This window comes from Serinus canaria, chromosome 2 (assembly GCF_022539315.1).
Source record: "Serinus canaria isolate serCan28SL12 chromosome 2, serCan2020, whole genome shotgun sequence".
Lineage (NCBI taxonomy): Eukaryota > Metazoa > Chordata > Aves > Passeriformes > Fringillidae > Serinus > Serinus canaria.
In genome coordinates this window covers 53302475-53323369 of record NC_066315.1, presented here as the reverse complement: position 1 = coordinate 53323369, position 20895 = coordinate 53302475, and the positions used below count along the sequence as shown (strand labels likewise).

At 42.2% G+C, this 20895-nt stretch overlaps 1 protein-coding gene across 1 annotated transcript in view; it reads left to right on the top strand.

The window, feature by feature from the left end:
• LANCL2 (LanC like glutathione S-transferase 2) overlaps nt 1-20895 on the top strand; it is a 32509-nt gene extending 11614 nt beyond the window's left edge. The window contains exons 3-9 of the mRNA XM_030228509.2: nt 3180-3387; nt 5591-5738; nt 6355-6501; nt 10089-10271; nt 12551-12727; nt 15981-16053; nt 17793-20895. Of these exons, the coding sequence (XP_030084369.2) occupies nt 3180-3387; nt 5591-5738; nt 6355-6501; nt 10089-10271; nt 12551-12727; nt 15981-16053; nt 17793-17908 (1052 nt within the window). The 3' untranslated portion in view covers nt 17909-20895. The remainder of the gene's footprint in view (nt 1-3179; nt 3388-5590; nt 5739-6354; nt 6502-10088; nt 10272-12550; nt 12728-15980; nt 16054-17792) is intronic.

The following is a 20895-nucleotide window of genomic DNA, read 5'->3' as shown; positions in this document are numbered from 1 at the left end:
TAAATCCGAACCACAGCACTGTAGCTACAGAAAAGAAAATTAACTATATCCCAGCTGAAACCAGGACACTGGTCCTTTAGGCAGAGCCTACAGTTTTCATGTCTAATGTGGCCACTGTTCTTCAAGTTGCCAGGATATGTCCATCTATGCCTGTTAAGTGTGACTTTGCTGGATAGACTGGCATATTCTGTTCCTGCTCTTCTCGCTCAAGCTTCAGGCATACTTAAACTTTAAGCACAACGTGTTTGAAATGTGGCCTGAGGAGATCTATTCTTTTATCTCTATGTCGAGAGGGGGGAGTAGCTTGGAAAAGCTCTCCAGCCTTCATCCATCCTTAGGCTTAAATCTGGCAATTAAAGGGTAAAATTTCTTTACTCTTTTCTTGATGTTTTGGTACAGATGGTGCTGTGGGTGTATGGGTGGGGAACTTTTAGACAACTCAAGCTTAAAAGATAGACGTGTTTCAGGGTCTGAAAGTGACTGGCTGCTGAGTGTGTGCAGATCTCCAGTGGTGGGCTTTCTCGTGCTGACAGTACAGAATGGCTCCCGGGGAGCTGTGTTCTGGCACAGTGACTGACAACTGAAATTATGGCTGATGAACCAGAGCATACTGAAAATGAGTCATAAGGTAAAAGTAACACAGCCATCATTAGCTGAAACAGGAATATAGATGAACAAGTGACGTTGTCTAATGAGTGTGGGATTTTTCCATCCTGTAGAAGGATTGCCATTTACATCTATTCCAAGATGTTAACTTCTTTCAAGGCTCCTATGGATATATGTGGTTCTGAATAAAAGTATTTAAATCATCTGGCTTTTAAAATACTTAATGCAGATACTTTTCTCCCAAACTTGCTCTTTGCTGCATTTTGCTAGTGTACAAATCAGAAAGTAAGTCATACTGTGAACGACTGCCCTGCTTTTTATGTACCAAGTCTAGACAAATCTTATTGGCAGTGCAGTCATAAGCATTGGCTTGCATTTTGTGAAACGTCATTAAAATCTTGGAACACCTGCTGTTGGCATGTAGGAATCATGTAAGAGTCCATCTTACTTATACAAGTACTTTTTTACTTGACTTCTTATACTTTTTGGCCAGACCTCTTGGAAGAGCCATTTTAAGGGTGTTGCACTGAGTAACACTAGGAAGGATGAGATGAACTGGACTTTGTGGCTACATTTCTAATCATACTTTGGTCAAGCCAAGATATTTACACATTTGTTGCAGCATAAAAGGGTTCCACAAATCCCTGTAAACAGCTCACAAGTTCCCATGTTGAACTGGGCTACCTAAACGCTGCAGCTTGCTTCTCAGATTCACCTAGAAAGGCTTGCTCAGAGCTTGCCCAGGGAACATGTGAGGATGTTCAGCACTCTTGTGGTGCTGTTGTTCTGCTACTACCGAGGTAGCCTCTGTGTGAGCTAAGAGGACCTTGTGTGTACTTAGCTCTGGATGAGGCTCAGGAGAGTGCTCTCTCCATTCAGAAATGGGTTTGAGTTGCAGCGTGGTCTGGAGATAAGTGATTTACTTCTGCACGTGTATCTGTGCAGTTGGCCAACAGGCATACACTTAGATGGATTTGTTTCACTTCCTCAGCCTACATTGTTGTTACTTTTAAGGTTTTGGTTTGTTTGAATGGAAAACTATGTAATGAGTTCAACGGTGTGAAGCTTGATAGAACCTCCTGGCATTCTTAGAGCCCTGATTTGACTTCTGGCTTTTATAAACCTGCTTGACTTGTACAAGTTTGTAATCTTGTTTTGAGATACTTTAGGGGGTATGAAGAACTCAGCAACTTGAATCCAAAAACTCATCAAAAGGTCCTTTTACAAATCAAATGGGAAGACACTTCTTGCATATAATATATGAGAATTGTACAGGTAATATACTCAGTCACACATGTGCTTGTTAACTCAAATTTTTGAATCTTCAGTGATCTCTGTGTAGTGGGTTGATGCTGGCTGAATGCAGGGCACCCACAAAGCCTCTCTCTCACTCCCCTCCACAGCTGGACAGGGATGAGAAAAATATAATGAAGGCCTCATGGATTGAGATAAGGACCAGGAGAGATCACTCACTGAATACCATAATGGGCAAAACAGGCTAGAATTAAAGATATTAATTGAATTTATTCCTAATAAAATCAGAGCAGGATGGTGAGAAGTAAAATAAGACCTTCAAAACACTTTCTTCCCACCTCTCCCTTCTTCCCAGCTCTGCATCCTCCACCAGCAGCACAGAGAGATAGGGAATGGTGGTTATAGTCAGTTCATCACCCATGGTTTTACCTGCTGTTCAGGGGGAAGAGTCATTCCCCTGCTCCCTCATGGGGTCTCTCCTACAAGAGACAGTTCTCCATGAACTTCTCCAGTGTGAGTCCATCTTACGAGCAACAGCTCTGTGCAAGCCTGCAGCATGGGTCACTCCTCCATAGGGTCCAGTCCTTCAAGAACAAGCTCCATGAGTCTTCTTTGTGGCGTGCAGATGAATTGCTGCATGCCCATGGTCCTGCATGGGCTGCAGGGGTACAGCTGCCTCACCATGATCTGCACCACGGCCTACAGAAGAATCTCTGCTCCAGTGCCTGGAGCACCTCCTTCTCCTCTCTTTCTTCACTGACCGTGGTGTCAGCAGAGTTGTTCCTCTCACACATTCTCACTGGCCACAATTACAGCTGCACAATAACTTTTTTTCCTTTTCTTCCTACATCTGCTATTACAGAGGTATTACCACTATTTCTAATTTGCCCAGCCTTGACCAGTGGCATGTCAGCCTTTGGAGCCACCAGGGATTGGCTCTGCCAGAATATGGAGGAAGCTTTCAGCAGTTTCTCACAGAAGCCGGTAGCCCCCCACTACCAAGGCTGAGTAACCCAATACAGTTTGCCAAGTGCTGAGGCCTGAGTCATGAGTTTTCTTCTTTTTTTTGGAAATTGAGACTCTACCATTCGGCTTCAGTCCAATAATTTTTATTTTTCCCACGATCCCGTTGAAATGTCATCCAAATAGTGGCCCAGTGCCTTCACACTGCGTAAGCTAGGACCCTTGACTGACATGTTTTTATTGCCAAAATACCTGTTCTCATTTGAGTTACTGGTTCAGAGTCACCAAAGAGGGGAATATGATACATTAGAAAAAAAAGTAAGTGAAACTCTCTCTTTTTCATCTGTTCATTTCAGGTATTGCCCTCTTATATCTGCAACTATACCGCGTCACGAAAAACCAGAGCCACTTGCAGCGATCTCTTGATTACGTGAAGAGAATCCTTCGCAATCTGAATGGCAGAAGAGTTACTTTCCTCTGTGGTGATGCTGGGCCTTTGGCAGTGGGTGCAGTGGTTTACCACAAGCTGAAAAACAGTAGTGAATCTCAAGAATGTGTTGCCAAGTAAGTGGTTGATGGTGGGAAATATCATGCCCTTCATTTGTAGAGAGCATTGGTTCAGTAACTTTGCAAGTGAAATTTTAGAGGACAGGGTTAAAGAATGGACACTTTCTCTCCTGATAAGTTTTCGATACAAGAATACAAAAGAGGCTTTATCTTTATTAAAGCTGGCTTGCACTTGATTCATATTTTCTCAGTTATCTTGAGTCCTCTCTCGCTCTTAGGACAGGATGTCCTGGGCATATCTGTAGTGCACACACGTTTTGATTTTGTCACATTGAAGTGACATTTAACAAAAACCACACTCTTGTCATCAGCAATATGTAGCGCTTGTGCAGTATGTGATGCTTTCTGTAAAGAGTGGGTCTTAATTGTAAATTCATTACAAAACGTGCACTGCAGGATCTGGATGCAGGCAGGCAGAAACACGCTGTATTGGATTGATGCGTAACAAAAATTTAAAATAACAGAGAAGAAGTATTTGCAGGAAGGAGCAGATTTGTAAAGGCAAAGAATTTAATTAGGTCAGAGCATATGAAAGGCGGCCTGAAAAAATTCCAGCCCTTTTTCAAAGTAATCTAAATGGAACAAATGTCTCAAGAAGTCCCACTTATATGTAGCTTCATTAGAGAGCTGGCTGTGCCTTTGCTGGTACAGAGTTGATTGCTATCCCAGCAAGGGTAGGAAGCCCTGGAACCCCGTGGGGTTTGCATTCAGCACTACAGTCCATCTGATAGCTGTCCAGCAGCACACCTCAGGCTGGCAGAATTTGCAATGAGGCTTATGTCCTCATCTCCATTCTGGTTTATGTTTGGAAATGTAATTGGTTTCTTTCTATTCTAGAATCCTAGTGTGATTAACCTCTGCTGCTGTTCCTGAATTAATATTTCAGTTTTGAAGTGAGTGTTGGGTTTGGGGTTTTTTGCTTTTACAACTGGCAGTAAGCTTGGGCATGTCATTTTGAATGCAGCTCAAGCAGTGTTGCTTGCTGTAAGGCAAAAAGCATGAGATTAGCAAAATGAGATTAGCAGTAAATTTTTAGTGTTGCCTCTCCTTGGAAAGTAATTTCTATGAAGAGTAGTGAAAAGGAGTTTAGTTTGATTATTTGTTTATATTATAATTTTTTTGTTTACAAATATATACATGACACCAGCTGAGTGGTACATTATAGATGTCAAAATGTAATCTGTGATTTCACTTTTAACTTTTTACCTTGTCCAGTTGTATGAGTTCAACAATAAAACTTAATAGTGGACAATTTAGAAGAATATAATTTAATTCTAAACCCAAAGCATAAATATGAGAAAGGAGATATAAAACTGCGGTTTTTTAGTAGCTTTTTCCTAGTATTAAGCAGGGACAGCATAAACACATGATTGAGGTCAGTGGTTTTGGTATGGCCTGATATTAATGCTAACATTTCTCCTGAGAAATAATAGCTGGGGGAATCTGGGAATTGAATTTGGTCTTAATCCAGATTGTTGTTACCCCTCCCCCAATTTAAAATGTGATCATCAGCATGGTTTCATCTAAATATCAATTTAATCAAAAAAGATGGGAAAAGATAGGGAGGGAGTGGCTGTAAAACAGATCTCTGATCCACCTCAGTGCTAATACAGACTGGTGGAGTATTAGCAGAGAGTCATTCTGGAAAAAATGAGAGTTACCATAGCCAGCGCTTCTTGTTTCTTTTTTACTGCTAAAGGCAAGCAAAACGCTTGTGCATTGTAGCAGTGTCCTTTTCAAAACTGAGGTGCTAAATGTTGGAGACAATGTGTTTTCTTTGGAGAGGGAATGAGGAATGGTGGTGTTGGGGGTTTTTGTGTGTTTGTTTTTGTCCCTCTTAAACATGTACAATTAAGTGTTCCTCACTTTGGTGAAATTCCCAGAGGCTCCAGGAGGTTTCTGTCTTTGCTGGAGTAGCTCTCTGGGCTTCTCCATCTCCTACCCTGCATCTGTTTCTGTCAGCACAGAACCCTGACAGCTGTGCTGATACTGACCTGGCTCTGGCTCAGTTTCCCATCTCCAAGATGGCAGGTGTGCAGAGCTCCTGCCTGTAAACCAAGCAGCCAGCTGGACTGGGAGTGGTTGAAGGGGGGTGGTGGGGCTTCACCATTTGTTCTGTTTCTGCTTGGATTGATGGCTTGTACAATGCAGCGTGGTCTCTACAGAAGATCCTCTCTCTTCACTTTCCTGTCTGATGCAGGTTGTTGCAACTCCAGAGGACAGTCATCAGCACGGATTCTGAACTTCCAGATGAGCTGCTCTATGGCAGAGCAGGTTACCTGTATGCCTTGCTGTACCTGAACACTGAAATTGGTCCAGACACTGTCCCACAGTCTGTTATCAAAGAGGTAGGACACTTTTCTCTCTCCAGCATCACAGTATCACTGAGGGTGAACTGGGATTACTCTTATACATATTTCAAGCAATTTAAGAGAGGGATGCTGGAGAGAGGAAGGAGCTAGAGCTGGAAACCCAATCTCATCTGTCCATCCAGTCTCCCCTCCCTCTCCCTGCTGCCCAGCTGGGGCTGGGACAGGCCAGTCTGGGTGGGTCTGTGTCCAGGCAAGGAAATAAGTCAATATGTAACTAGTTTTGACTACTTGAGACGTTGTTACAAAAAAAATCTTGCGATGGAAGTGTGGAAGTATTTTAAGTTAAAAGATAGGAAATTTAGCGTGGGGAACATGCATGACTGTTTTGCAGATACCAGAACCAGACAAGCCAGCGCTGGAAAAAAGTAATTAGAAATATTGATAGATTAAATTTCTACTCTTAAAATATAATTGAGTTCATCATTAAGGAAAATACCTTTTCTCCCTCAGCACTCAAATCCAAATGAATTAATATTGTTGTCCTATCTCTGTATTGTGGCTTATTGTTTGTTGTGGGTTTAGTCATGCAGAAGCAAAACCCTCTGAATTGAAATAAGAAACTCAGGTGATCAGGGTGTGTTCTTTTTCTTAGGTAATAGATGCTATTATTGAGTCGGGGAAAAACTTCTCGAAGGAGGAGCGGAAGACAGACCGCTGTCCTCTGCTGTACCAGTGGCACAGGAAGCAGTATGTCGGAGCAGCCCATGGAGTGGCTGGCATCTATTACATGCTCATGCAGGTAAGAGCAACTTCTCTTGCCTAAGGTGAAGTAGAAGTGACTTTTTGATCAGAGGGATCTTTTCTTCAGCTTTCATGCATGTGCAGTGTTGTGCTGGATCAGGGTCTCACAATTTGGAGTTAGACTGCAGCACGGAACTGTCCTGAGGTGCTGCCTAAGGGTTTGATAGCAGAAGAAAACTGTGACTAGGGTATGATCGCATTAGAATGAATTAAGTCTTGAGCTGTGGTTCAGAGCACCAGCTTTTCAGGATCTGGTTTCTTGTCCTCAGCAAAGACAGTGAAGTGCTTTCTCTCATCTTCATACTTACTTCTTCTGGTGCCTGCAGTTAGAACAGCTAAAAATTCACTTATTCACTATCCATCACTCTTCAGTTTTTTGCTATTTTTAAATTATTGCACCGGGGATGCCTCCTGTCCTCCATGCCCTTCCTCTTTTCTGTAGTGATATTTCCCCTCCCCCCCGCCATTGTCTTGGTGCTTTTGGAAGACTATCATTAATCACATATTAGTCTTCAGTATGCTTTTATTATTTAGATGTTTTTCTTCTTCCTTTGCTCCCCTGTTTCTCACTCAAAAGTCTGATGCTCTTTAGTGTATTTACGACCCTTGCTTTCCTCTTTGTTTTCCTTAGTCAGATTCCTCTCTTCTGTAAACCTCCTCTTTCTCATACTTAAATTAATTCCCCCCTGCCCTGAGATTTGCAATAGGATTATGATAATTTCTGTTCTACAGTCTGGGAAAAGAGCCTTAAGATTCATTGTAGAAGATTGCCATAGAGCTGCAAAACTTTATTGCACCTGTTTCTGGCTTTTGAAGGTGCCGCTGCCAGTCTGTACATCTCTGTAAATACCAATTTCCTTGCCAGTTCCTGCAGAATGAGTTTTCTTCAGGCAAGTGGAAGGACTGTACATCCTCACAGTCTGTAGCTGTGTTCAAATGTTCACTGCAGAAGTGATTGAGCTGGTATTTGGTGCTGCCACTGCTCAGCCATTCCTTGCTTAGAAAAAATGCTGCATTTCAGATTACCTTACAACATTTTCACCAGCAGTTCTGGTTAGACCAGCTGACTTTGCTATAGAAGTAGCTACTGCTCTGCTACCTGGGGTGTGTCTTAACCTTACTATACCCATTTTCTGCAGTGACCATCCCACTGGGGCCTCAGGTTGCTCCGATTTACCCTGCTCCTGTCTTTACCTACTGCTTTCTTCAACAAGGTTGTCCACACTCTTCTGCTTCCTTCAGCTTTCTGTCTTCTATTTTTCTTTCCCTGGTAGTGTTAGATTTTCAGAGAAACATCTAGTCTTCTAAAGAAGGCTCTTTAAAGGCTCCATCCTTCATTTACTATTTAAGGCTGATAGCAGAAATCATTGCACAGTGCTTTTTGGTTTGAGCAGAAGCTACTCTGTCTACATGTTAAAATCCTAGTTATTTTTCCTTTACATGTAATTGCTGCTTTTAAGAATTACCAGAAAGCCATTGTTTATGCAGCATTAGATTACCATATTTTCACTGTATGTTAAATATTGTGAGTCATGCAAAGTTGAGTCATCCACTGCAGAAGATGGCATATCAGAGTCCCATCCTTTCCTCATCCCTCCCACGCCAAATGGGGTGAATTTTGATGTATTTTCATCAAAGAATTCAAGAGATGGTTTGTTGAGTGGTTATTTGATAAAAAAAAAAAAGGCATTTGAACATTGCACCTGAGGTATGAAGGTTACTGAGGGTAATTCCTGTATAACACTTATATCATAAAATCGCAGAATATGCTGAGTTGGAAAGGACACGTCAAGATCATCAAGTCCAGCTCCTGGCCCTGCACAGAACACCCCAAGAATCATACCATGTACCCATAGTGTTGTCCAAACACTTCTTAAACTGGAGAAAACATGTATTGCTGGAGTTATTTACAGGCTACTGGAAGAATAAGAGCTTAGGCATGTTAAATAATTCATCCAGGAGGTAGAGGGGGAATTCTGAAGTGCTAGCTAGGAAGTCTCTACTCCAAGATCCTTTCACTAACCCTGAAGAAAAAGTGTCTGCATACCATTGCTCTTGGCCGGAAAGTCAGGACACACACACCTGTAGGTTACTCTTTAGCTGTTTGAAGTAAGTGCAGGGAACCTCAGCAGCTTGGGCAAAAAATTCGCTTGTGCTCAAATCTTCTTGGAAGCACAAGGTAAGGAGGTTTGTAAAGAGCTCTGCTTTTCTTGGATTTACCTCCTAAGGATTTCTGAGCTGGCCTGGGCTTGCCTTGCACAGCTCAAGACTGAAGGCATTTATTGCTGGTGCCCATCTCTTTGCTTTCTTCTGCAGGATTGCCTTGTGAAATCAAGAACCCCAAGCCAAACATTCCTATGAAGCCTCCCTACCACACAGGAAGGGTTCTGAGTGAGGGCTGCATAGCTTTGGAGTGTTTTTCATGACAAGCTGCTCTGTATTCAGGTGTACTTCTGATGGGCACCATGAACAGTCTGCTTGAGGGACCTGGTGGATAGAAATCTGGCTGAGGGGAAATAGAGGCTTCTCATTTCTTCAGGTTACTCAAAATACAGCTATTGAATTTGGCTGTCAGACTTTGAATTCTAGAAGTGTGCTGACCTGTTGTTTACAAATGTGATGGAGCTGGTGGGAAACAGTGAAATTTTATGATATTGAATCAATAATAAAGACAAGTTATTTTAAAAAATAAGCTCAGTTATTAGGCTCTTATAGGCTCCAGTGCCTGTGGTTGTTTCCACAGCTTGCAGAAATTCCAGAAATCATATAGATTGTGTCAAAATAGAGAGCTCTGCTGTTACAGTGGTGGAAAATGGGCTGGTAGTGGAAGGAATGCTAACCAAGATCAACTGCAGACACCGCAGTTACTTGGCTTCTAAACTTTTAGTTACAAGGAACATGCAGGATGATGGATGTATTCTCCATTTGACAAGGATGTAAATTGAACAAAAAAATTAGAAAGGAAGTTCCTAAGAGCAACTGAATTATTTTGTAATACAAAGATGTTTAGATATTTGGTGAGGTAGCTATTGCTTCGGAAATTGGAAATGCAGATTTATAGCCCATAGCTTCAGGGGGGCTTTGTTTATGATGGAAAACTTCAGCCTTCATAAATCTCTTGCCAGGTATGCTGCTATATACACTTTCCTTCATTTGTTGGGCAATAGTTATTTTTTAGACAAAATGTGTAACCCAATATGTTGGAAGTGTGTATTATGAGCACCATGTGTACAAAACTGTCTTTCTCCTGTAAGTGTTCTTCCTATTTTAAGTTACAAAGAGAGGTCTGGGAGTCGTCATACTCTGTTCTCAGTTCTTCCATAATCTTTCTGTGTCACCTCCATTAAGACAGGTAACAACTTGATGCCCCAATTTCTTTGTCTCTGCAATGACTGTAAAAATGCTCTTAGCAAGCATGTAATAAGCAAGCATTAATTAAATCTGTAGGATGTGATTCACAGTATATGGATCAAGGGCACTTATGCAGGATACTTGAAAACAGATTGTAGAATTAAGTGTTGATACACAGTTTGTTACTACTTCTGTTGATGTATTTAGTGATGTTTATTTTAATGTTTTCCTCAGCCAATTGCAAATGTGGACCAGGAGACCCTGACAGAGCTGGTGAAGCCAAGCATTGACTACGTGCGTCATAAAAAATTCCGATCTGGGAATTACCCATCGTCGCTGAGCAATGAGACTGACAGGCTGGTTCACTGGTGCCATGGTGCCCCTGGAGTCATCCACATGCTCATGCAAGCTTATAAGGTGAATCATTCTATGTTCATAGATTCACAGAATATTCTGGGTTGGAGGGGACCCACAGTGATCATCGAGTCCAGCCCTTAAGAGAGTGGCCCAAGCAGGGGTCAAAGCCACAGCCTTGGTGTAATTAGCACCAAGCTCTGAGATATTTGTGTGTATATATATATACACACATTTATATGTGTATATACACCTCTGTCTTTACAGAGTGACTTCTATACAGGCCTGTTTGTTTGCAAGACTTTATATAGTACCTTTCTAGAACTAGGCTTTTGAACAACAACCCTAAGCAAGACACCTAAAAATCTTAGAATACTTATATTGGTATGTTTTAAAGGGAAAAAAGTGGGTAAAATTTCTTCTCAGGGCACTGGCAGTTACTAAGCTTTCTTGGAAAAGAGACATATATTTAAAGAGTTTGGCATCAGTGTCCTGGGTGTGAGAACTTTGACCTAAATTCTTTGAATCTTCATCCTAAGAGTTTTAACAATTTTGTTGGTTTTCAAAAATATAGGTTAATGTGCCTTGCCAAAGAATGTCTTCCATAAATTACTCCTTTATTAAGATATAACTCTTGAGAACTTAACGTCAGAGCTAAGATCCCAGGCCTCTTCCAGGGCATAAATTAAACTGCTGAGCTACCACAAGCCTGCTGTTTGCCCTTCTCCATTCTTAATTTGGTTTGCTACCTGACTTTTTGTGTGCTTCTGATTTGTGTGACATTTGAAAGTATGCCGTTTAATTAAATTTATGCAAATCAATTCTTGCTTTTGACAGCCATCCTTGACAGCTTCCCTGGTTGGCATCTGGGTGGGCTGATGAAAAGCAGGCTTGGTTTATGGAGTAATTACTCATGCTGCTACCTGAAATGTGAACTTTACATTTCTTACAGCATTGATGCATGAAACAGCAGTTGCAGTTGCTTTTTCTTTGGGCTGTGATAGGAAATTGACTTAACACTTTTCCACTCTCTCCTTCTTTGTCAATGTGATGCTTTCCCCAGCACAAAATGCTTTGCAAGAGGTGAGAGGGATAGGACCAAGTTCTGATTAGCAGTCACCTTTTTGGCCTCTTTCTGTGTTCAAAGTGATGAAACATATGTTTTTCTATTATTCTTTATATTCTTCTTTTTGAAGCACTGAAAGAAAAAAGTTGGAATGTGTTTTGCTGGCTGTGCTTTCATACCAGGCACAGGACTTGTGATAACAGACAGCAGTGTTTGTTCTGGAAATCAAGTCCTGTCGCCAGGCCTTTATTCAAAATGTTATAGCTAAGCAGCTGGCAAACCCTGTTCAGAGAGAGCACTTCCTGAATCAAGCTTGTGAATTTAAGAATCTTGCATGTTAGTTGCTTCTGTTATCTTACTAAATAGTTTGGCAGGGGATACCATCTCTAAAGGACTAGGTCTGCAGTAGTGCATCAGGTTTATTTTGTTGGGGTTATTTTGGTAGGGGTTTTTGTTGTTGGTTTGGGGTTTTGTTTGTTTATTGATCTGTAAAGTGATTTAGGCAAAGGTGAGCAACAAAGTGGCTTTATAAAGGTGGAATTCTGCTGTTAATCAGCTAAATTACTTGCTTTTGTTTGCTTCTTCCTGCACGAGCCCTCTATGTTTAAAATGCATATCAGTTGCTGTAAACTTTGCCAAAGTGTTCCTTTGCTCAAAGTGACTACTTGCTTCTGAGTATATACTATAGAAATATACTAGTACAAGTACTCATAAAGGAAATGTAGGTTTCCTGTTTGTATTTGTGACAGCAAAAAGAGTCCCATGCCCGGCAAAGAGATATCATTGTGCATTTTTGACATGGAATTGAAGGCACCCAGTGAGCAACCAGGAAGAATTCGTCATGAAGACCAGACCAGCAATTTAGGACCAGATTTGATATCCATTATTCTATTTTACATTTCTTGGAGGCAGCATCACATTTCTGTGTTTTCAAATTCTGGTTTGGGAATAGAAAATGAAGAAAAAAGGACCACACAACATTCAAATAGATTGTAGGTTTTGGAACCAAAGGCCTTGAACTTGAATTTTTTTCTTTGGGGGTCCTGATTTTGAAAGCAAAAACCAGAAAAGTTTTTCTTTTACCCTGCTGGAAAAGGAGAAACAACTTAATAAGAAAAGAAAGAGAAGTCTATGAAGAATAGATTATTAAAATTTAAAATAAATTTTATATGGAAAAACCCTACACAAACAGCAAAACATGTGTCAGGAGCAGCTTCCTTTTGTTTTCATTAATACTTCAATTGATATGTGTTTATTCTCTGGTTTTATTCTACAGACTTTTAAAGAGGATAAATACCTGAAAGATGCTATGGATTGCAGTGATGTCATCTGGCAGAGAGGTTTATTGAGAAAAGGGTATGGGATCTGCCATGGTACTGCTGGCAATGGCTACTCCTTTTTGTCTCTCTATAACCTAACTCAGGACAGAAAGTACCTCTACCGAGCTTGCAAGGTGAGCTCTGCAGCACCCCAGCAAAATCACTGTTCCCTTTCACATCCCAGTGCCTGAACAAGGATAAACTGGGGTGGGAGTGGGCTAATGTGCCCTGGGGCTGGCTGGGACATTGGGTGGGATAACAGGGCCCATCACTTGCTCCACTTCACTCACTTTGATTGGATGACTTCAACTGTGTATCTGGGGTAAGCACTGTCTTAATAAGCAGAGGGAAACAGACAAATTATTTGTAAGAGGGGAGGGACTAAATGTATTCAGAAGAAAATAAGAGCCTGAAAATTAGCCTGCCTGAACAATAACAGACTGATGTTATGTGGTGCTAATTATTCCACTGAGAGTTTCACTGTCCTCCTCAGGTCCTCAAGCTGTTTGTATTTATATTTTGTAATTATTTGTTTTCAGACTAGTGCCTGTTTGGGGCTTTTAGAGCTCTGAATTGCAGTTATTAAATTGCTCACTTAGAGTTTTTTTATTAATACAAATTGCAGAGAAAGACACACTCAGAATTTTTCCACTGGAATTGTTCAAGTTCTGCTCTCAGCTCCTGACTGTGATAGCACTTACTGAAGGAGAAGGCTTTCTCTGTCTGTTTCCTTACCTTATAAGACCTTGGTTTGGTTTGTTGAATTTTTTTTCCAGTTTAATTCACTGACATGAGGTTTCATATTGTGTACACAGCTTTTTAGCTGAAGCCTTTTACACAGTGAAATGAAATTTGATGAGTTGCTTCCTAGGTGCTTTTTAGTGAATATTTGCCATATGTAAAGTTACTGTATTCATCTCTGCAGTCAGCCTGTTCTCTCTCAGCAGAGCTTTAAAAATCTGCTGCTTGTCTCACATTTACCAAAGCATCATGCTATGAGGACACCTGTAGAAATACCTGCATCCCAGGGATTGAAATAAAACTCTAGTACTCCCACGGCAAACGTGACTTTGTTACACATGGAGTCACCCACTGCTGGTGTGTGAGCCACAGTACCCTGCAGGCATTGCTGGCAGCATGGCTGTCAACTCTCCCTATCATCCTCCATGCTAGCACACCTTGTGCAGCTCTGGGCAGCATTGGCAGCTCCTGGTGGTGCTGCATTTCTGGCCCAAGAGAGCCATGGTGTTTGTCCACACCTATCTAGAGAAAGCTAATATATCTGTCTCAAAGCCAGAAAAAGGCAGAGACTCTGTTACATACCTGAAATCCCTTTAAAGAAGGAGGTTGTGATGCTGGAGCATCACAAGATTGTTTGCTGGAGCTGCCCACCATAGTCAGGCAGTGGACTTGCAGCCACTCTGCCATTCAGCATCTCCAGCATCCCCTTGGGGATGCTAAGTGGGAGAGTGGGGAGACAACAGGCAGAGTAAGGGGGAAACAGGCAGAGGAATTTGCTTGTCTGGCATTCTTGTAATCTTTTGTTTCTGAGCCAGAGTGTGCAGGGAAGCAAACATGCAGTTATGGTACCTAGAGGCATGTGAGTGAGAGAATGAGATGGGTGCCTCCCAGGGGTGCTTCTTCACACTGAAAACATCAAGCCCAGGGGAAGGAGTCTTGCCTGGAATACCTGGTTACCTCATGAAAGCCGTGAAACTCTTTCACAAGTGAACCACAAGAACTTGAATAGAAGAGACCCCTGTTTTGTACTTCACATTTTATCTTCATAGCTTTTCTCTCAAATTGTCAGGAGCTGAGGCACTCTTAGCTGGCCTGTCTGTAAGAGGAGACAGGGGCTGTGGCATCCTGGGCAACAGAGCATTGAGCCCTGTGCTGTTCAGCCTTGTGACTGCCACTGTTAGTGGCAAGCATGCCAGTCTGTGTGACAAATGATGCCTGATGTCTTCCTAAGATATTGTTTCTTCCCCCTCTTCTCCCCCCACCAGTTAAACAAAGATCCTGTGGCTCACTGGATCACAGTTGTGCTGAAGCTATGAACTTGAAAATGATGGTTGTGTTTCAGTAGCCTAGGGTGCATTTTTAAAATTTCTGTTGCAGTTCCCAGGCTGGAAGTAATAATCAAGGCTAGTCTGCAATCAGATGTGGATGCTGCAAGAATTGGTTGTATCTTAGAAACATGCCATAAACATGTGTGGTCTTCACATATAAGACAGGATTACATGGGAGAATTAAATCGTAGTTTGGAGATCTATACCCAGAGGGTGCCCAAAAATGTTTTATCAGTTCTTAATAGCAGTGTGAATCACAGAGTTTGTGGTTTTTCCCTTGTGTTTCTTGAAGACACACACATATGCACATACCTCTATCAAGAGAAGATCATCATCCTCCACTAAATATTTAAACAAAACAGAGGGGGGAGGTGAGGAAGAGAGGAGATACCACCCATTTCCTTCTAATGAACAGGCTGATGGCTCTGGAATCATGCTTAGACCTCATAAAGCCCCAGCTCTAGGGCAGGGGCACCCTCTAGTTTGATATGTTTGCTAGCAGGTAGGCCAAATTGCAGGGGAAGCAGGGAGAGACCTCTCAGTTGTTTGATTTGAATGCATGTATTTCAAACAAGCAGTGGTTTGCATCCAAGCACAGAAATGCCAGGGGAAGTTGTGCCCCCCTAATGCTCTGGGGAGCCATAAAGAAGTAGCTGGTTGTTACTGTATTGATCCAGGTGTGGTTCATAAACCATGTGTGTCTAATGTAGCTACTGCAGCAGTGCTGATCAAATGTGAGAAAGACACTGTTAACTCTTTTTAATGGTAATCCATCTCCTGCAACAAAACACTGATGACCATAATTGTCTAAATGTTTTTATAATGATTTTTCATAAGGCTTGGGGAGAGCAAATAAATGAAACTAATTAATGACAGCTGAAGATTGAATGCTCTAAATCGGTGCACAGAAATGAAAGAAAACCAAAATGCAATTAACAGCTATAAGTCCTCAATTTGTGGATAAATTAAGCACCAAGAGAGATAAGAGACTGATACAATATTAGTAAAATTTTGACTGAGTTTATCTTTCTTACAGTGTTTTTCCTTGGCATGTAGCAGGGTTGATTTACAAGAAGCAGATGTCTAGCCCACCATTACATTGTTATGAAACTGAAACTCACTCTATGCAAATACATATTTTAAAACCTGATTGCAGGCCTTGTATAGTTGAAGGAGGACAAATAGTCTCAGTGATTTATGTGTTGTGTGTCTGCTTACACTGCTTCACATTTTGTACCTATTAATTGATGATATTCAGGTACTCAAGCTTAGATTTAACAGTCTTGAATAAAAATATATTTTTTAATGTGTTCCCCAGTTTGCTGAATGGTGTTTGGAGTATGGTGCACATGGATGTCGTATTCCTGACCGACCTTATTCCCTCTTTGAAGGTAAAGTGATGGTGCTGCAAATGGTCTTGTACTACAGGAAAGAGGGGCATCCTTGCAAGTTTGGCACGTGTAGGAGTTGGGATGTCTTTGGTGGGTTCCTCTGCTATTAAACCCCCCTCCATACCATCATCTCTGCCTAAAAGAAGGCAGGGGGTGAAAAAGGACAAAGAAAAATTATTCACCATTACAACTCTCACTCCTGCTTTCATTTCAGCAGCTTGAATGTAAAACCAGTGGCAGTGTTACTCCAGTATAAAATTCTACTGTGCTGATGCAGCTTGGTTTAAAGAAAACAGAAGTTCAGACAACAGTTTTGTCACAGGTGGTTTTTCAGAGGGACTGGGCAGAGCAGCAGCTGTGGTTAAGGGGTCTCCAACTAGCTGCTAGCTGTCAGAACTAGGCCTTCTCTGCTGCCATACTCAACCAAGGAAAAGGTAGTTTTAATATGAACCCAAATCACTTGAACAGGAAACAGCAGAGTTCTTAGGGGCTTATAGATAAGTTCCAAGATGTTACCAGATACTTTCCTAGAGCTTTGTATTTTTTTAATATAGCTTATTTTCTATTCCTTGTGTCATCTTCATGTTACAGAATAAGTAGCAAGGAATTACAGATCCAAGTGGGATTTAAGGTAGCACCGCGGCTGCTCCATGAACGACGAGCCTCGTGTGCCACCTGCCGCAGATACTTGAAATTACAGCAGCCGAGCGGGGATATTTGCAAATTAGCAATCCAGGGCGTGAATGAACACAAGAGAGCAGGAGTTTATATGCAGCTCTTCTAAATACAGAGTTATTGTCTTAATGTTTAAAGGAGGAAAGCATAAGTATTCCTATTCCTGAGAGCACCCCTGCATGCTCTTGTAGGGAGGGAAAAGAGCATGCATACAATCTGTTGTATAAAAGCTTTGAAATTTGTTGAGGTGAAACAGTGCAAAGAGCAGGATGATTTGTGCTTGAATGCTGACATACAGCTTTTATTTTGGTTTTTCATTGTCTGGAATTTTTAAAGAAAAATATAGAAGTCTCATATTTGAGATGAAAAAATCTCTTAAATTTGGGCTTTTTTTCTTTTTGTAGCCAAAATCATGCTTGCAGTTGTCCAATTCTGCCTGTACATGCATGCTTTGAACAGAAGTTGCATGTGCATCTGATGGAATTGTCCTAAGTGTTTTGTTTCCATCAGATACTGTAATTCAGAAAGGTTCCTTTATAAATATGCATAGCTGTTTATAAAATAGGATTTTAGCTTATCATAAAACTGAACTTGTATGATTTCCTTGTTGTGCCTCTCCTGTCTGTCACCCTATGAATTCTGTTGGGTGATGCACTTTGGGGTCTGGATGGCCTCTTTGTGGATAGTGAGGAAATGAATCTGTACTTCACAAGTGCAATAAAGTTTTTGCTTTTTCTTTTAACCAGTGAAAGGAGAAGCAAGAGCTGCTCAAACTATGAAGGACAGTCCAAGATTGGATTAACTTTTTCTTAATTTGAAATAGCATTGAAGTTGTCCAGCTGAAGAGATGTTAGCAGAGACATCTTGGTTCTTGCCTTTGATATTTTCAAACAAAACTTGGTTTCCTGGGCAAAGTACGGATGAACTTGCCTTTCCATCATGCCTAAGTTTACCTCTTTAAAAAAAGAAGCTCGTGAGGGAGGTGTTCAAATGGGTACTGTTGCCTTTGCTGTCAGCTGTGCTATTTTAATGTGCACAATTATCTCCTTCTCATTTTGTTTTAGGCATGGCTGGAGCTATTCACTTCCTGTCAGACATTTCAGTACCGGAGACTTCCCAGTTTCCAGCGTTTGAACTTAGACCTCAAAGGAGGGAAAACAAAGTGGAACAGGACAGCTAAAACCATCATTTTGAAAGGAAACTGATGCCAAAAGGGATGAGACTGTTTCGCACCTCTGATAGTGAAATAACTTGATGCTGAACCGACAGATGGATAAAGCCCTTTTCTCACCCCTTCTGCCCCAAAGGACCATGAAGTCATTAGGGCATGAACAGGAGAAGCCACACTTAAGTTCTGTTAAAGTGACACCTTCAGATGTAGGACCAGAGAAGTCAAGTTTTGAACTTTCTCTTTTCTGTTGTATTTGTCTTCTTCAGGTCTTTGCCATGTTCTGCACGTTTATTGGTGTTGTGTGTTGATCTGAGTCTTTTGTTGTTAGCCAAAAGCTGGTCTCTGTGTGAATCTCTGTCCTGTACCTTCGTGCATGACCCACAGGAGCAGTGTTGCTTTCTGCAGCATGGTTACCCGCAGAGAGAGTTTGCTGCAGGACAGTGCCCAGCTTCACTGGTGTGCTGGCAGCTCTACAAAGAGATGAAAAACGTTTCTGTGTTCATTTTTTTCTGCCTTTTTCTCCACAGTCCTTACAAGCTAAGCTGGTGGAGATGAGCCTGTTTTGATGAAGAGGCGTGAGGCCATTTCCGTTTTCAGAAACTTAGCGGGTTGGAAGGGATCTGACTTGTCTTTAGCTGCTGTTGTGGCAGGCTTCTTTGAAAGTCTGGAAGAGAGGTTTCCTTTGGTACCTGCAGCTGGTTAGTGTGTTAGTGTTAGGTGCTTATAGCAGGGTGGAGATGCTTCCCCCCACCACTGCAAAGCCCCATCCCAATGCCATGAGTTTAAACTGCAGGTGGAGTCACTCGGGCTAACCTCCCTCTGCCACCAACAGCAGAGCCTGGACAGCATAACTGCTTCTCCTTTCCTAGACTTTGATTTGGAATAAACCTCTCCTGCAGCATCTCATATACAGGTGAGCAAGGGAGGGTGCCAGGGCAAGCCTCCCATGCAGGTAGCTCAGGATGGTTGTTACTTTGGAACCAAAGTGGTGATTTGTTTGGGCCCTCCCCTCCCATGTAGTAGTACAGGAGTGATAAATACCAGTCGCTTTTGGAGGCTGCAGAGGATTATCTGCAATATGAAGCCATTGCTAGTGGCTGTAATTGAAGTATAATTCATCTTCAAATCCACACAGAAAAAGCTCTTTTCCCATAGTCCTAACTGCTGCTAGTGCTTTGCTTCCCCCTGAAGTGTGATGGGGTTGTGAAATACCAGACCTGCCTCCCGGTTCTCCTCAGTATCAGGCCATTGGTTCGGGAGAAGTGGGACATATTCTGACTACTCTTAGAGCAGGCTTATGTGTTCAGGTAGTACCTGAAGTGTAGTGCACTCCCAGTCACTCAGGCTCTGTGGTCATCCTCCCCCAGGTCTCCTTGTGCTCTGTCAGTCCAGGGGCTGATTTTAATTGGTATCTTCTGTCGGGTGCGAGTGTGTGACAGATGGCACAGTTTGACCTTTTGGGCACACATCAGGACATCTGTGACTTGTGGGCCATCTGCTGAGTGCCAGTGTTTGTGGTTGGGCTTGGAGATGCATTGTTGCTCCTACATAAATCGGTCTAGATTTGTCACCTGGCAGGTGACTTCCTTGAGCACGTTCCAGTGTCCATTGCCAAATCCCTTGTGATGTTAATCATTTCCCCATTCAGTTCTGCTGGACAGCAGCAGCAGCAGTGTAAGTGCACAAACAGCTAATGCCACAGTGTAGCGGCTTCTCTGCTGGTTTTGTCAGGGAGGATTAAAACATGGGAGCAGCAGAAGAGACTTCTGCTGAAGGCGAGATGGGAGCAACAAACCCAGCTGCATCTCTACAGCCAGAGATTGGGGAAAATGCTGAAAAGCAGTGGGAGTGGGGAATGCTGCATGGCAAGCAGCTGGGCTGAAGCAAATAGGAGTAGAGCAGAAAAGTGAGGAACAGAGGGAGTTATTAAAGTGAGGGATCAGTGAGGAACAGGAAGAGCTGATCATGGAGGCAATGCACAGTGTACCAGCACAGGCATCTTGATGAGAGATTCCTCCATGCCAAGAATGCCAAGAGCTAATTCTGCTTGTTTCTTCAGCCTGTGGATCCCTGATCCTGCCCATAGAAAAGTCAGGAAGGAAACTTGCCCAGGAAGTCTCAGAGAAATACTAACAGAGGTAGATGCCAGCTCTGATCCTGTTTCACATCACTTCTTTGTTCCTTACCCTCCACTGTGGGTGCAGAGCATGTTGGGTGTGTTAGCAGGGAAAGGGCTCACCACATATACAGGAACTGCCTGCAAACACTGGCCACCCTGGCAAATTCCAAGCCTCTGTTGTATGGACTGTGTAACTAGGGGGTCAGCTGGCACATTTTTCATTCATGCATATTGGTCTTGGCTACTGTGCTTGGAATGGCTCCTGTGGGAGGTGAGTTTGGCTGGCTGGAGCCTAAAGGGAATTAAAACCTGCTAGGTTTAAAAATGCACAGTTATATACACACTAAGAACAGCTGAATGCTGAGCAGATCCCCATGATGCTGGAGTGTACCTGTCAAGCTAATGAGCAAGTCAGCTACCTGCTCTTCTGTACCATAGCCAGCCTTCTGCCATGGTGAGGCCTGGCACCATCTTTCTCTGCAGAACCCTCTAAGAACTGACTAAGACTGGAAATGTGTCGAGCTGGGAAGTGTCTTGACAGTGCATCTGCCTCATCTTCCTGATGTGACTTCCCCCGTGGCTCCTCCTTTCTGTTTGTCACAGCATTGTGGTATCTAGGTGGCCCCTTATGGAAAGATACTGTGTGAAGGTGAAAAAGTGCATTTCAACAAGGCATTGTCTTCAGAAATGACATCAAACTACAAATGTAGAAAATGTCTTAATATTCCCTGGTTTGCTTTGTCTGTGTGTAATAGTCCACCTGTTGCAAAAAGCAGTAGTGTTAAAAATGAAAATGCTCTTTGGGCAGAAAAGAGGAAAAAATGCTGATGTTTTGTTCTTTGGCTTTATTAGTAAAGATCAAGCTCTGTGGTGGTAA